Below are 16,459 nucleotides of genomic sequence, written 5' to 3'. Positions count from 1 at the left end.
ACATTAAAAAGAGAAAAATGAGAAGAAATAATTATTAAACAAGTTTCGGTTTAAAGCTAAGTTTGGCATTGCGATAGCGGTTTCAAAAAGCCATTTGAAAAAATCTTAATCGTTTTTTTGCGTTTGGTAAAAAAATCACTTCTAGAAGGGTTAATTTCACATTGACTTTAAAATCAATATTCTTCTAGATTTTAGATTCTCATAAAGTCAGGTAGAATTTTTAATTTTCAAATTTTATATTTTAAAAAGAAGATTTATTTTATATATTTATCTATTTCTCATCCAATCAAATTTATTTTCTATTTTTTTTGAGTTAAATGCATCATTTTTTAAAAAAGTGTATCATATTCATTTTTTTTAAATAAAACTATTTTTCTCAATATTTAAAAATTAGTCTATAACAAAAAAAAATTATCATACTAAACAATTATTTAAAATTTTAAATTACAAAAAATTAAAAAGGTTGATTATAAATCTATTTTAGTTATTATATCTCAAATAAAATGTTCTTTTTATTTATTTACCAATTATCTAACTTATTTTTTTTTCAAGTTTAAAGTGAAATTTATCAAACACTATTTTATTTTATTTTTTTAATTTTTATAGTTGATTTTCCTAAAAACACAATCAACAACAATTATTTTAAAAGTTACAATAATCTCAAATACAACCTAACAAACAAGAAAAAAAAATAATTACTAAACATATTATCGTTTCTAATTCATAAAAAAAACATGAAACAGAAAGAAGATAAAAACGTTATCAAACCGGTTTGAAATTTGACTAAGGTTAAGCCGTAAACCTACGGTTTAATCTAACAAAGAAAAAGAGAAAAAGAATTAGTGATCAGGTTTTTTCGTCTCTCTCACTCTCTCTTGCAGATCCATTCGCCGCAGGCCAGCCTCCGATCACCGGTTGTCGTCGCACGCTCGCGCTCGTCGTCGCTGTACAGCCCGTCAATCGGCGTTCAATGGGGTTTGTTCGATCCCTCTCTCTAACTCTCGACTTTCTCCCTCTTTCTCACGGGCTTTGGTTTCTTAGCACTTTTCTCTTCGTTTGGTCTCTATTTTCAGTGCTCTAGCCACAGCTTTGCCGTCGAACACCCAGCCACCGCCGTGACCCACGCCGGCGGGTGTTTCAGGTAGCGTTTGATTAAGTTTCTTGGATGAATTTTGCTACCCACAAACCTAGCAATGCTGTATTTTGTTAACCCATGGCGTTTTGGTCATAGATTTGATGTTTTGGGGAGACTAATACCGTTTTACAGCACGTACCAATAATTTCTTAGCGGATTTTCAGTAAGTACCGAAATATTGTTTTTTTTTTTTGGGGGGGGGGCCCCCCCCCCGGCTGTGGGTAGGCCCTAAATATTGAAAGTAATTCTGGCTTATGATTTAGGTGTGGATTGAGACTTCAGTAAGCTAAAGGAAGATTATTTGGATATAGTTGAGATTCAATTTCAGGGTAAGTGACACTACTGTTCGAATGATATGATATTATTACTGACTGAATGATTTTGTGATGAATGTTGACTAAACGTGGCTCTATATGTGTTTGACTATGATAATTTTATGTTATTAGCCAGGTTTAGAATTTTTAGCATGATTTGTGATTTTATGTGGGACTTCATGCGTGCGTGTGTGTATGTTCATGGATTTACGAACTTGATATGATGCCTACAATGACAAAGCCTGTAATGACATAGTTTCTGTTTGGAGTTGCACAGTTTAGCCTAGAATGACAAAACTTTATGAGGATTGGCAAAGATTTTAGCCTGGAATGGCATAGTTTTGGCCGGATTTTGGCTAAGTTTTAGGTCCCACCAGTTTTAATGATTTTTGAACTCATGATTGCATGACTTGACTAGTAGTGAGGTAACTTACCGAGTATTTTAAATGTTCTTTCTTTTCTTTAAATATTTTTTAGGTAAAGGCAAGAATGCACTGGGTGCATGACAAGGTGATCTGTGATAGAGTCATGGGACTAGTGTCATTGCTTCCACCTATTATCATATTTTCAAGATTGCCTTGGTGCTTTAATGTGATCCATTGAAATAGCAGTTTTAACTTTAAATGTTTCTAAATTAACGTTTTTTAGGGATCCAAACTAAAGACTTGTTTTGGCTTTTCATTAAATTGTCTTGACAGTGTTTTATTTATTTTAAAAAAATTATTTAATGTTAAAATGATTAACTAATTTTGGATTTGAAATTGCATGCATTTGGTAATGACCGTAGATAGAGGTCACGGAAAGTCGAGTCATTACGGTTGGTATTAGAGCCCATGGATATTTCGTTGACTGAGTTACATTTTTAGTCCCAAGTGTCCCTATGATTATTAATGGATTCTGTCATCGTCAAGTATGTATCAACAGTTAAAATTTTTTTTTTGATAGTTGTGCTTAAAAGTATTTATATAGCTTTATGTACCGGTTGATTGTTATTGTTTGTTTATTGATTAGATAAAAGTATGTGTTGGTTGTTTAGTTGACTCCACAGAAAAAGGGTGTTAGGAGGCCACTTGACACTAGCTTAGCTCATGGGAGGATTGGACTTTATTAGAGAAAAGACGTTTTAATTCAAACATGTTGATGGATAGTAAATTTTATAGTGCTATGACACTGGATGTAAGAAAATTGGATAGTAAGTTTTATAGTGCTATGAGACTGGAGGTAAGAAAATAGATAGTAGATAGGTTGTTAAGATGAGAAACAACTATGGAAGTAGTGTTATGTTTTGCTAATTGGTGGAAATGGTGATGCTAAAAGGAAATTGAGTCACAACAGAGCAGGTACTGGTATGAGATTAAAGTAGTTGGTTTGTTCATGAAAAAAAAAGGTATGTTAAAGAACCAAAGTGTTTTGGTTTGCTAGTCAGTGAAGCTGGTGACTCTTGAGTCAAATTTTAAGGGGACGACAGGTTATTGTTACTCACGTGGGGTTTAAGTTAGATGGATCGAATTAGGGTACTTTGGTTTTTCTTGTGTTATAACCAGAAGAAAAAAGGGGGGAAGTTGACAATCGGCTTCCTGTGTTACTCACGTGGGGTTTAAGTCAGAACCCTCCGCCAGTTTCATTCCGGAACGTCGACAATCTGCTCTGATACCATTGTTAGGTACTTGAGTACCTTGGAGAACCACACCCCAAAAGCTAGCAATTAGGATGAGAGAGCCAAGCTAATTAAGTACCACATTGGTCATCCCATTCTAACCAATGTGGGACAAAGGCATCCCATACTACCTTGGTTCCTAACAATACCCGATCCTTGGAAAGCCGACGTCCCGGCAGCTACTCCGGCGGTACTTCACTCGGCCACACTTAGTCAAAACCCTCCCACTTCGGAACGTCGAAAACCGGCTTTGATACCATTGTTAGGTACTTATGCACCTTGGAGAACCACACCCCAAAAGCTAGCTATTGGGATGGGAGAGCCAAGCCACTTAAGTACCACATTGGTCATCCCATTCTAACCAATGTGGGACAAAGGCATCCCATACTACCTTGGTTCCTAACACATCTCTCACTTGAAAAGTAGAAAAGAGCAACTTGAGTTTATTGGTCTCAATAAAGTTTAGTGTGAGGAAAAGAAAAGTGTTAAAGAAAGTTTTTGTTATATTGGGAAGATAAAGGAATCTAATGGGTCGAGACTCCAAATATACCACTATGATTTGCTTTCTACAATATGATAGACATTGGTTTTGGTGTAAAATAAGAAAAGTCTCGTTTCATTTGGAACTTTACACCTTTTTTAGGTGTTGGTTGTGAAACTCAGTGTTAGCATGTGAATCTTTTTCCAAAATAAAGGGTTAGGTAGAGATGATCAATATGTTGGAATTGTGCTTTAATAAACTTCTTCCTTAGCTTAGCAGGAGATGAGGGATGACGAATAAGGACCATTAATTAGCTAGTTTTATGGTACTTTAACTAGTATTTCTTAAAGTAATTGGGTTAAGTTGTGGATTGGTTGTCTTGTCATTCATTCGTTCTTTATTGTTTGTCTTTAAAGTCTGAATTAGAAATTTGTGTTGGAGTTGTCAAACTGTTTTAGAAGTTTGGTTGTTATTAGAGGTATATTAAACTTGAATGTCCTTTCTTATGTGTTGGGACTTGATTGTTTAGTGATATTTATTTCAAAAGTTTTGGATTGTTCTTTTTTTTTATAGTAAAAAAGTAATGGGCTAGTTTTGTTGTTTTAGTTATGCTGTTTTGCCCCGTTTAAATACTTTATCAAGTTTGACAATGTTCCCTAATTTAAGTGCTAAATTTGGGGTTGTTATAAAGACGATGGAGCAGCGGGCAGAAGGTGAGTCAATAAGAATAGCCTCGGAGGAGCTCTCTCAGGAGTTCAAAACTTTGATGAATAATGATGATTTGAACTCTCTCAACCATTTGCAACACCTCATGTAAGTTATGTTTCTCACTCTTTTGCTAAGAAGCAGGGATATTTTAGTTTGACTAGCGTGTCCGTGTCCGACACGTGTTGGACACTTGGACACTTGTTGGATATGTATCGGAAACTTGTTAGTATGCTAGTTGTATAAAGTCAAAATAGGACTAGCATTTGGTATATCAAACACTTCTTACATATACTAAGTTCAACATATATAAGAAAAAAAATAATAAAATTTGAGCGAAATACATCAAATTAATTTTTTAAGCATAGAAATGAATAAACTCATTAACTTTAAATTTCCTTCTCGTTTAAAAATGATATATAGGTTTAAAAATGTATGTTTTAAACGTGTCCTTGCCGTATCCATGTTCTAAACTTTTAGAAAATGATGTGTTGCCGTATCAGTATCGTATCGTGTCGTATCCATATCTCATATCTGTGTCCATGCTTCTTAGCTCTTTTGCTTATCAGAATTGCTGTCAACAGTAGAGGTGAAATTTGACAAATTAGGACCCAAATTGGGGTTTTGTACCGACTTAATCTTCGAACTGTTTGATATTTTTCTTTTATGAAAATTTGTTATTATTATTATTGTCATTGTTTGATTGTGCCATTGAATCACTCATCGTAGATTGGGGAGATTGCAGGATAGCAATGCAGTCCTCTCTCATTTCAACGAGTTTTCAGAGCATTGCTATGCTGAAGTGTCTGGAGATCTATCCAGAAATACTCGTCTTTTAAACTCTATGAAATCTGACCTTGATTACATATTTCAGAAAATAAGGTATGGTGATTAATTGTTTTTACTGTCACATAAGTTCTTTTCATTATTGTTTATCATTTTTCGGTGGTTCTCCTGTTCTACCATATCAAAAGTTTTGTCTGTTGGAATATATGGTATCTGATGAAATATAAAAGAGAAGAGAAGAGAAGAAAAGAGAGACCAACACAGTTTACGTGGAAACTCTAGAACAGGGAGAAAAACCACGATACAGATCTTTTTCTTATTATTGAATTGATACACTGAATACAAGGGAACAGGGCGAATAAATAGACCCTAGAGAACCCTAGGGCTGAAGACAATTACAATCCTTCCACTACGTCGAGACATTCTCAACGATTGAGAAGGACGTGAGGTTAAAACCCTACTTTCAACACTCCCCCTCAAGTTGGGGCATAAATATCAATAAAGCCCAACTTGTTGATACAATAATCAAAGTTTGGCCTAAGTAACCCTTGGTGAGAACATCTGCCACTTGTTGGTTTGAGGGAATATAGGGGATGCAAATGCTTCCACTATTTAGCCTCTCTTTGATGAAGTGTGTCAATCTCTATATTTTTGGTTCTGTTATGTTGGATTGGATTGTTTGCGATGCTTATTGCTGCTTTATTATCACAAAACAATTTCATTGGAAGCTCACTATCTTGGTGAAGATTAGACAACACCTTCTTCAGCCAGATTTCTGTAAAACCCCCAATAATCTACACTTATAAAAGGGTAAAAGGGGAAATGTGCAAGGAAAATCGATTATGGAAGCAGTGGGAGGGGCAAAGACGGGTTAGGAGAAATGTTGGGAGAGAATTTCGGTGAGGTAGGGACCACCAGCGGCTGATTAAATAGGGCACCCGGTAACTTGAGGGGGGGGGGGGATAAGGAGGAGTGTCTTCATGGAGGGATTTCCCAGCTCTCTCGAATTCCTGCTGGGTTCTTAGGGTTAATTTGTTTGTTCTCTGTTTTTCTATCTTGGTTAAAGGATAGTAGCTCTTGTATTTCTTGTCTGTTGATCGTTGGATTTATTAAGTACTTAATCTCATCGTTTGCTTATTCTTGCTTCTTTGGTTCCGTTTGTTTTTCTTGTTCTTGTAAGAGTGTTGGTGGAATAGGTCGAAGAAGAACAGAGGGTCTTAACAAGTGGTATCAGAGCCACAATCCTGGAGAAGACTCGAGCTATGACTCAGAAGCAAATGGAAGAAAGGTTGGAGACTACTGAAAAAGAGATGGCTGGTTTGAGGGAACTTCTGAGCGGGTTATGTAAGAACCTCGAGAAGCTTACTGAGGAGGTCCGAGAAAGCAATTCCGCTCGAAGAAAGGAAGAAACGATGCTTACAGAAGGAAGCACGATCAAAGAAAAAGGAAGGGTGGACGAAGCGGAATCTTCCCAATCGGCAGGAGTTGGAAGCACGAATAAAGGTAAGTACAAAAGACTTGAAATACCTCTTTTCACAGGGGAGAATTCGGAATCCTGGGTGTACCGCGCAGAGCACTACTTTGAGATACATGAGCTTTCCGATGCTGAGAAGGTCAAGGTTGCCGTGATCAGCTTCGCCCCCGACGAGGTGGATTGGTTCCGATGGAGTAATAATCGGACAACCATAACAACTTGGGAAGAACTGAAGAAGAGGCTCTTCGAGCATTATCGAAGCGTGGGAGAAGGAAGTCTCGGTGCTCGGTTGCTAAAAATTAAACAAGATCGCTCGTATCCCGAGTATGTGAAGAAATGTCACATATTCGGCGCCTTTTCCAGAACTATCGGAGAATGTGTTGAGGGACGCCTTCATGAATGGGCTGGAGCCGGTGTTGCAAGCAGAGGTGATTAGTCGTAATCCCAAAACGTTAGATGAATGTATGCGCGAAGCCTAACTGGTGAACGATAGGAATTTGGCCCTAAAACTAGCGTTGAGGGATCTTGGAGTAGGTGGGTTGAAAAGGCCCAAAGCAAAGGTCATGAGACCTTGCCCATGAAGTAGGTAGCGATATCGGTCAAGCATTTTCCTATGAAGAAGGATGCTCCTCTGAAAAGGCTATTGGACGTGAAATTCAGGGACCAGCTCGACAAGGGATTGTGTTTTCGATGTAATGAGAAATACGCGCCTGGGCACCGATGTAAGGTAAGGGAGAACAGGCAACTCATGCTTTTCATAGCCAACAAGGAAGAGGATCCGGTAGTCGAAGAAGTTGAAGAAGAGGAAGAGAAGTTTGAATTGGAAAACACTGAGGTTATGGAGAAGGTAGAGCTAGCGTTGAATTCCTTACTTGGGTTCTAAGCAAAGGGAACTATGAAACTCAAAGGAGAGATAAGGGGAAGGGAAGTGTTGGTGCTCATTGACTTGGGAGCGACGCACAATTTCATCCATCAAGATACAGGAGGGAGCTCGAAATACCGTTAGAACATCAAACGAAGTTTGGAGTAGTAATCGGCAATGGGAGCGAAATAGAAGGCAAAGGGGTATGTAAGAATGTAGAACTGCAACTACCAGGGCTGGTACTAAGGGAGGATTTTCTGGCAATGGAACTTGGGCAGATGAATGTGGTATTGGGAATGTCGTGGTTGTGCACCACAGGTTTCATGGGCATCCACTGGCCGTCATTAACCATGGATTTTTGGTCAGGAGAGGCACATGTAACATTGAGAGGGGATCCTTCTCTTACAAAAGCAGAAGTGTCCTTCAAGACCTTGAGTAAACAATGGAAGGAGGATGATTTAGGGTTCTTAGTTGATTTCCAGCATTTAGAGATTGAAAACGAAGGAGGGGTAGAGAAGGAAAATGAAGGAAAAACTCCAACTCAGCTGCCAATAATGATCACGGCTCTCTTAGAACAAAACCAAGATGTTTTTGCAATGCCAGCAACCCTCCCACCTAATAGGGCAGTCAACCATCGTATCATCATCAAAGAGGGACAGGATCCGATCAACGTTCGGTCGTATAAGTATGGTCACGCGCAGAAAGAAGAAATAGAAAAACTGGTGCAAGAAATGTTGCAAGCTGGATTTATACGGCCAAGCAGAAGTCCTTACTCGAGTTCGGTGTTGTTGGTTAAGAAGAAGGGCGAGGGCTGGCGATTCTGTGTGGATTACTGAAAGCTTAACCAAGCCATTATTGTCGATAAGTTTCCGATCCCTGTTATTGAAGAACTGCTTGATGAGTTACATGGAGCAGTGGTTTTTTCCAAGCTTGACCTCAAGTCCGGTTATCACCAAATCAAAATGAGGGAAGGAGACATCGAGAAGACAACGTTCCGCATCCACAAAGGCCACTATGAATTCTTAGTGATGCCTTTTGGTCTCACCAATGCCCCAGCCACTTTCCAATCCCTCGTGAATCAGGTTTTTCGACCCTTCCTACGCCGCTTTATTCTTGTGTTTTTTGACGATATTCTGGTTTATAGCCCTGATTTGTCTACCCTTGAAACACATTTGGGAGTAGTATTTAACGTTCTGAGGGATAATCAGCTGTATGCCAATCAGAAGAAATGCGCTTTCTGTCAAGGACGCATACAATACCTGGGGCATTGGATCTCTCCACAAGGGATTGAGGTTGATGGTGAAAAGATACAAGCAATGGTGAATTGGCCTTGCCCTACAAATGCGACAGAGCTGCGTGGATTTCTGGGATTGACCGGGTATTACCAGAGGTTTGTGAAAGGTTACAGCATAAGAGCAGCTCCCCTCACGAGATTACTCCAAAAGAATGGTTTTAATTGGGATGAGTAGGCGTCATGGGCATTTGAAGACTTAAAACAACAAATGGTTTCTTGCTCGGTCTTAGCATTGCCCAATTTCAGCAAACCATTCATCATAGAAACAGATGCCTCTGGAACAGGGTTGGGAGTCGTGCTATCTCAAGGGGATAAACCAATCGCTTATTTCAGCCAAAAACTTTCTCCGCGAGCCCAAGCCAAATCCATATATGAGAGGGAATTGATGGCTGTGGTCTTAGCAGTTCAAAAGTGGAGACACTATCTGTTGGGAGGGAAGTTCATGGTTATATCCGATCAAAAGGCTTTAAAATTTTTAATCGAGCAGAGAGAGGTACAACCTCAATTCCAACATTGGCTCACCAAGCTTTTAGGCTATGATTTTGAAATACTATATCAGTCGGGACTTTTAAATAAAGCCGGATGCTCTATCGCGCGTATCCCCGATAACAGAGCTACAAAGCTTGTTTTCCTCTACCGTAGTAGATGTGGAGCTTATCCTTAAGGAAGTAGAACAAGATGAAGAACTATAAAAGATCATTGCATTATTGAAAGAAGATCCAGAAGGCAAGCCTAAGTATCAATGGAAGAACAACAAGCTTTTATACAAAAGAAGGCTGGTGATACCACGAAGTTCATCGTTAATTCTGTCCCTATTACATACCTTCCACGATTCTGTACTAGGGGGCCACTCAGGATTTTTGAGAACCTATAAACGGATGAACGGGGAATTGCATTGGCCAGGGATGAAATCAGGCATAAAAAGATATGTGGAAAGTTGTGAAATCTGCCAAAGGAATAAGACCGAATCCTTGACACTTGCAGGGCTGTTACAACCACTTCCCATCCCAGAATTGACAATGGAAGAATGGACAATGGACTTCATAGAAGGACTACCGAGAGAGGGGGGTTCGATTCCATCCTGGTGGTTGTTGACCGCTTAAGCAAATATGGACACTTCATCCCTTTGAAACACCCATTCTCAGCTAAACAAGTAGTAGAAACCTTCATCCAAGAGGTAGTTAAACATCACGGCATCCCCAAATTGATTACAACGGACAGAGACAATTTTCTTGAGTAATTTTTGAAGGGAGGTGTTCAACTCATTGGGAACTCAACTGAAAAGAAGCATCGCTTTCCACCCGCAAACAAATGGTCAAATCGAGAGAGTCAACCGATGCCTCGAGACATACTTGAGATGCTTCTGCAACGAACAACCCTCAAGATGGAATAAATGATTGGCCACTTCAACAGTGTATGATCTGAGTGCCCTTGTTTATATCCCTGTGCTTTAACAAATGTGGTGAACCTGTCAAACCAAGCCCTTGGAGACTGTTTCAACCCATATAACGACTTCCTTAGTCTGCATACCCTGTGCTTGAACTGACTCTCGAACTCAGGAGGGGGGCTCATATAGACTTCCTCTTTAAATTCTCCGTTCAGGAATGCATTCTTAACATCTAACTGGTGAAGTGGCCAATATTTGTTCACAGCAATAGACAACAATACTCGAATAGTGTTGAGTTTGGCCACAGGAGAGAATGTTTCAGAGTAATCAACTCCGAATTTCCGAGTGAAGCCTTTAGCAACTAGTTTGGCCTTATACCGATCAATCATCCCATCTGATTTGTACTTTACAGTGAACACTCATTTGCATCCAACTGTCTTGTACCCTTCAGGTACAAACACTTATTCCCAAGTTCCATTTTTCCCAAGAGCCTTCATTTCTTCCATAACAATCGTTTTCCATTCAAGACTCTCCATTGCTTCACGAATACTGCTTAGGATCATGACAACGTCCAAGTTGGTAGTGAGAGCTTTAAATTCGGGAGACAGATTACTATATGTCCTGTAGCTATGCATAGAGTACTTCGTGCATGAACGAGTACCTTTCCTCAGCGCTATAGGAAGATCGAGAGAGACATCATGATTTTTCAACTCTCCAGGTTTCTCAGCATGATCGGTCATCTGTATATCAGGAATTTCAGTAATACCCTCCACTTCCTCACCAATTGCTGGCATTTTTTCCTTACTGCTATCATTCTCAGCTGTCTCCTCATCTGTCACATTTTCGATATTGCCACCTCCTTCGTCCTTATCCTCTTTGCATTTGTCAGTCTCCATACATATATCAACATCATTAGCTTCAGGAATACATGTACCTGGACCTGATACAGGGTCTGATTCATGGACCGAAGCCGACTGTTCAACAGGTGGCGCCCCTTCCTTTCTAAGATTCTTCCTATAGTAGGTTATCCATGGAATCTGGTTGGTAGGAAGGACTGGACAGGCATTTTCAGAACTGGGAGAAGGAATAGGGGTTGATTCTAAGGGAATAGCATAGGAAGACCAGTTAGTCTCTTCACCCAAGCTCTCCCCTGAAGAGAACTAACGGTAAAGAAGGGCTGATCCTCAAGGAAGGTAATGTCCATGGAGACAAAATACTTATGAGAAGACGGATGATATCACTTATACCCATGTTGGTGGAGAGGGTACCCAACAAAGACACATTTCTGAGCACGTAGAGTGAATTTTGTGCGATTTGGACCATGGGAATGGACAAATGCGACACAATCGAAGACCCGGAGGAGAACATCGAAAATCAAGCTAGTAGTCGGATAAGATTCTTTGAATAGGTCCAAGGGATTATGAAAGTCAAGGACATGAGAGGACATGCGATTAATGAGGTGGCGGCAGTAAGAATGGCATTCCCCCACAAATAGGACGGAAGAGTGGTAGACAACATTAAGGACCGGGCGACTTCTACCAGATGACGATTTTTACGCTCGGCTACTCCATTCTGTTGGGGAGTATAAGCACACAAGCTCTGGTGGACAATCCCCTTAGACACAAGAAAGTCTCGGAAAGAGGTGTTAAAGAACTCTCGCCAATTATCACTCCTCAAAATTCCAATCTTTTCACGGAACTGGGTTTCAACAGTTGTATAGAATTGTTGGAAGACAGAAGATACCTCAGACTTATCAGTAAGTAAGAAGACCCAAGTAAGGCAGGTGTGGTCGTCGTCTATAAAGGTGACGAACCAACGTTTGCCAGTGGAGGTAGTAGTAGGTGAGGGTCCCCAGACGTCACTATGAATAGGGAGAAGGGACTGGACGGCTTATAAAGTTGAGAACGAAAAGTAACACGACTTTGGCACGAATACACACATCACAATTTAAAGAGGTTATATTAACATTGCGGAATAAATACGGAAACAAATATTTCATATCTTGAAAGTTTGGATGTCCTAAACGATAATGCCATAACATAAATTCGTCTTCGGAAGTAGAAAAATTTAAAGACATAAAACCAGTTCTATGATCCTCCCTAGAAGAAGCATCATCAGAAAGGAAGTAGAGTGCCCTATCATGCCGGGCAGTGCCAACCGTCATCCCCGACTTCTGGTCCTGAAACACAACAGAATCTTGTGAGAAAATTGCCTTGGAATTCAGATCTCTCGTAATTTTACTGGCAGATAAAAGATTATATGAGATTTTAGACACATGTAGAGTATCACGCAGTACTAAACCATCAAACGGGGAGGTATGTCCTTTCCCTGCAACTGGGGCAAAGGACCCGTCTGCAATTCTAATACGTTCATTCCCCGCACTCGGCCAGTATGAAAAACAGATCTGAAGAACTGGTAAGGTGATCTGTGGCCCCTGAATCTACAATCCAAGGTTTCTTGCCATTAATGCTAATAAGGCCAAAAGAGGGAAATGTACCTGATTGTGCAATAACACTCACCTCGACCGCACTCAGGTTGTTCTTATTGTCGGTTGAGGACTGATGATGAGTATTCTCATTAACCGAGTCACTTACGAGGGCACACCTAGAATTTGATTTGTCATTAGTCTGTCATCGCCTACTGTTTGGGGGTCTCTTGTGCAACTTCCAGCACTGGTCCTTCGTATGCCATGGCTTCTTACAATGCTCACAGACAGGAGTGGGCTTTTTATCACCATCTGCACTAGGCGCCTTTGTAACAAAGGCTGCTGCATCAGTGGAAACAGCAACAAGATTGTTCATAGCATGCGATGGATCCTCTTCCAGTCGTATCTCTGAACAAACTTCTTTGAGGGAGGGTGTAGGTCGTTGACCCAATATGCGACTCCGAACACTATCAAATTTGGGGTTCAATCCCGCCAGGAAAACATACACTTTGTCGGTCTCTTCAAGTTTCAAGTATTGAGCCCCATCTTGCGCACAGTTCTAGACAATCTCTCGGCATAGGTCCATCTCTTGCCAATACATTGACAGTTTATTAAAGTAGGACGTGACATCCATGGTCCCTTGTTTGCACTTTTGGACCTGCTTGTGTAGTGTGTAAAGTCGAGATGCCTTCTGTCGCTTGAGTACAGGTCTCTTGTTGCTTCCCAGATATCTTTGGCAGTTGCTGCATACAATAAAGGGCGGCCAATCTGTGGCTCCATACTATTGATGAGAACAGAGCGTAATAGAGAATCCTTCCCTTTCCAGTTTCTTTCTTGAAGATCGCTCGGGATAGGTTTCGGAATTTCTCCTGTCAGATACCCGAATTTGTGCCGTCCCTCTAAGACCATTCTGATTGATTGGGACCACGAGAAATAATTTTGGCCATTTAATTTTTCTCCTACCAAAAATCTTGCAGAATTTCCCATTGAGCGAGATAAGTAAGTTGCATTGGACAAAATAGAGAACGAATTTACCGGATTCTTTGTGGTGACAGGTTGAAATTTGAAATCTGCATTTGGAGGTATGCCAACCGTCGTCGGACATCATCAAGGTATTGGGCTGAGCCATCATGATTTGGCACAGCTGGAAAGGATGCTTCGATCGACAGTTGGATATGGGAAGAACTAGCTGTGTATGCTAGAATCGAGCCGTCGGCTGGAGGAGTCACGAATGGAGGCTGGATCGGATCATCTGCTTGGATTAGCGGCACAACCATGATTTGGCTGCGACTGGACAGGGGCTAGAGCGATCAGCTCGTGCAGCAAGACCGGTGCGGATGAAGTGTTTAGCGGCATCCCACCGGTGCGGCTCGGCGCGATCGTGCGTCTTTGACCATCGAACAAAGCCCCCAGTCTGGAACGAAGTCAATGACACTCCTTGCGGCGGCTGGATCGAGCGTCTCTGACCGTCAAAGAAGGCTTCGGTCTGGAACAAAGTCGATGGCACTCCCTCACGCGGCGGCTGGAACCTCTCGGCAGGACTAAACCGCTCCTCTATCGGCGACGGTTGGACGGCTACGGTGGCTGGGATCAGTTGCGATAGGGCTGCTTGGAGATATGCCTTCACTGTCGCTTGGATGATAGCTTTGATGTCCACGATTGGAGCTTTGTTGGTTCCCACGGGAGTTGCCGAAGACGTCTGTGGTTGGTTCTCGTCGATGATGGCTAGGGTTTTGTCGTCATGCTCTGATACCATGATGAAATATAAAAGAAAAGAGAAGAAAAAAGAGACCAACACAGTTTACGTGGAAATCCTAGAACAGGGAGAAAAACCACGATACAGACATTTTTCTTATTATTGAATTGATACACTAAATACAAGGAAACGAGGCGAATAAATAGATCTAGTGAACTCTAGGGCTGAAGACAATTACAAAAATACCCTTTGGTTAAAACTACTTTCAACAATATCTTTCATCTTAATCCCCCAACAAAACAAAATTTAATACGATGAGAAATTGATGATAATATGTTATTATCGAAGAGGAGATGGATAAACGCTGTCTAATTTCAATTCGTTCAACATATTTCTTTTTCAAGATATATGGAGTATCATGATCTCTACAAACTATCGCTAAGTCTTTCTGAAAGTCCTTGGCCTTTAGCGAACAGTTACAAACTCCTCTACCTTGTGGATCATCGATGTATTTAAATTTCCAGAAGATTTTTTTGACAGTGATTTCTTTTTATTGTGGAAGAACTACAGTAATTTTGTTATTACTTCGTGTATGTTTGCTAGTGATTTTGAAATTGTTAAAATTATTTTTAATCACTCTGAAATACGTCTCTAATTACTCAAAATTAATTTAATGTTTACTTTTACACTTATGAATTCAATTTTCATATTATCAAAATTAGTTTTGAATGATTAAAAGTATGTTTTTAGAGTAATCTTGAAAGAGTGATTTAAACCATTTTTGAAGTACTCTCAAAATGGCCTTTGTCTCGTTGGAATATGAAATGAAGTCAACCTTTTTCTCTCTCTTTTTCTTTTTTGTGTTTAAATTTTTGTTATAAATTCAGGCAACTGAAAGAGAATTGGTATTTTCTAACCATCTTCCAATGATATGACTTTTGTGCCCATAAAGCATATCGTGGTTACTTAAAATTTCTTCTCTGATGTAACACACTCGTATTTACTATTTAGAGTATGTCTAGTTAACTTTTCAAGTGTTTAATTTTGAAAATAAATCATTTTGGAAAAAATTGAAGTGTTTGGAGACTCTTTAAAATAGCTTTTGAAATATTTTCAAAGTTTATTATAAATAGTTTTTATCAAAAAAGTTTAAATAAAAACATTTTTTTCTTGTCAATCCAAACATACCCTTAGTTGTAGAAGGTGTTACATGATCCTCTCTTCTCTTTCTTTGCATCTTATTTCATTGTAAGAAACTTATGAAATTTTATCCGGACCTGGAAAGATCATGACCAATATATTTTATTGATCTAATTTAATCATTTATATATATACATATATTTGTGCTTCTATTGGCAAATCCTATCAACTGATTAGATGTGGCCATATCTTTCTAGTTTGTTTAGTTCGTCCTTCTGTTTTTACTTCATCAGGAGCATGAAATCGAGAATTTTGGCTACTTATCCAGATGCATTTCCAGATGAGTCAACAAGTGAAGTTCTTGATAAGAGACCAGACCTTGAAATACCTCGATAACGACAGAAACGACGGCATGTAAAATCATAGCATAATGGGAATGAGAATGTAGATAGATCATCCTTCCAAAATTATATTCATCATGTTGTCCTTTTATCTCACTAGGTATGAAGTTTGATTCACTCATTTATTTATATTGTGTAACGTGGTTGGTACTTGGTAGCTTCAAAGTCTTACCTCAATTCTAGTGTTCAAGGAAATCGAGGTACAAAGAGTAAAGCAGCGTTATGATGAGGAGAAATCCAAATGAAGTACGAGTTAAAAAAGAAACATATTTTACGTATGTCAGGCTTCCTTATTTGTTAGAATGTAGCAGCTTCTATTGTCCCTTTATTTCAGACAAAAATTCTCTTTCTTGGAGACCTTTTAATTGGTAATGGAGTAGAAATAGTTTCATCTTCCATCTTGAATTTCTTCAAATTTCTTGAGCATGCTTTCTAGGATGTTAAAAAAAATCCAATAATCCGAAAAGATCGACAAATTCAACCCAATTCGTATAGTTTGGATTGGGTTTGAGTTTATATAAACGAAAATTTTAGGGTGGACTAGATAAGTGGCCAAAATAATATGGTATTTTTGAAAAATGACCAAAACTATTTAAGTTTAGAAAAAACAACTAAATCAATCTACAAATGGACAGATTTACCTTTTAAGTCAAATCCTTTAGAACAGTTCTAATAAACTAAAAAAAAAAAAAAACTATAAAA

The 16,459-nt window shown here is 39.3% G+C and overlaps 1 protein-coding gene across 2 annotated transcripts; it reads left to right on the top strand.

Moving 5' to 3' along the window:
- The first annotated feature begins 781 nt into the window (after positions 1-781).
- Positions 782-16,153, top strand: LOC120089178 (kxDL motif protein). 2 transcript variants are annotated; one of them, XM_039046589.2, is made up of 7 exons: positions 782-975; positions 1,074-1,141; positions 1,232-1,298; positions 1,399-1,464; positions 4,279-4,400; positions 5,022-5,174; positions 15,650-16,153. In XM_039046589.2, exons 5-7 carry the CDS (start codon positions 4,282-4,284, stop codon positions 15,750-15,752), a joined length of 375 nt encoding a protein of 124 aa, XP_038902517.1. In that variant the 5' UTR covers positions 782-975; positions 1,074-1,141; positions 1,232-1,298; positions 1,399-1,464; positions 4,279-4,281; the 3' UTR covers positions 15,753-16,153. The 2 variants fall into 2 exon arrangements, with proteins under 2 accessions (XP_038902517.1, XP_038902518.1); XM_039046590.2 differs by lacking the exons at positions 1,232-1,298; positions 1,399-1,464.
- The last annotated feature ends 306 nt before the right edge of the window (positions 16,154-16,459 follow it).

The sequence above is a fragment of the Benincasa hispida genome, chromosome 10, assembly GCF_027475165.1.
Source record: "Benincasa hispida cultivar pf3 chromosome 10, pf3_genome.v1.1, whole genome shotgun sequence".
Classification (NCBI taxonomy): Eukaryota; Viridiplantae; Streptophyta; class Magnoliopsida; order Cucurbitales; family Cucurbitaceae; genus Benincasa; species Benincasa hispida.
This window is presented reverse-complemented; position numbering and strand designations above follow the sequence as displayed.

Bases quoted from the DNA above. Each gene is read 5' to 3' on its own strand.
- LOC120089178 (XM_039046590.2), top strand. From the start codon at position 4,282: ATGGAGCAGCGGGCAGAAGGTGAGTCAATAAGAATAGCCTCGGAGGAG. The intron at 4,401-5,021 runs GTAAGTTATGTT...CACTCATCGTAG, and splicing joins AACCATTTGCAACACCTCAT to ATTGGGGAGATTGCAGGATA. The intron at 5,175-15,649 runs GTATGGTGATTA...TTACTTCATCAG, and splicing joins TACATATTTCAGAAAATAAG to GAGCATGAAATCGAGAATTT.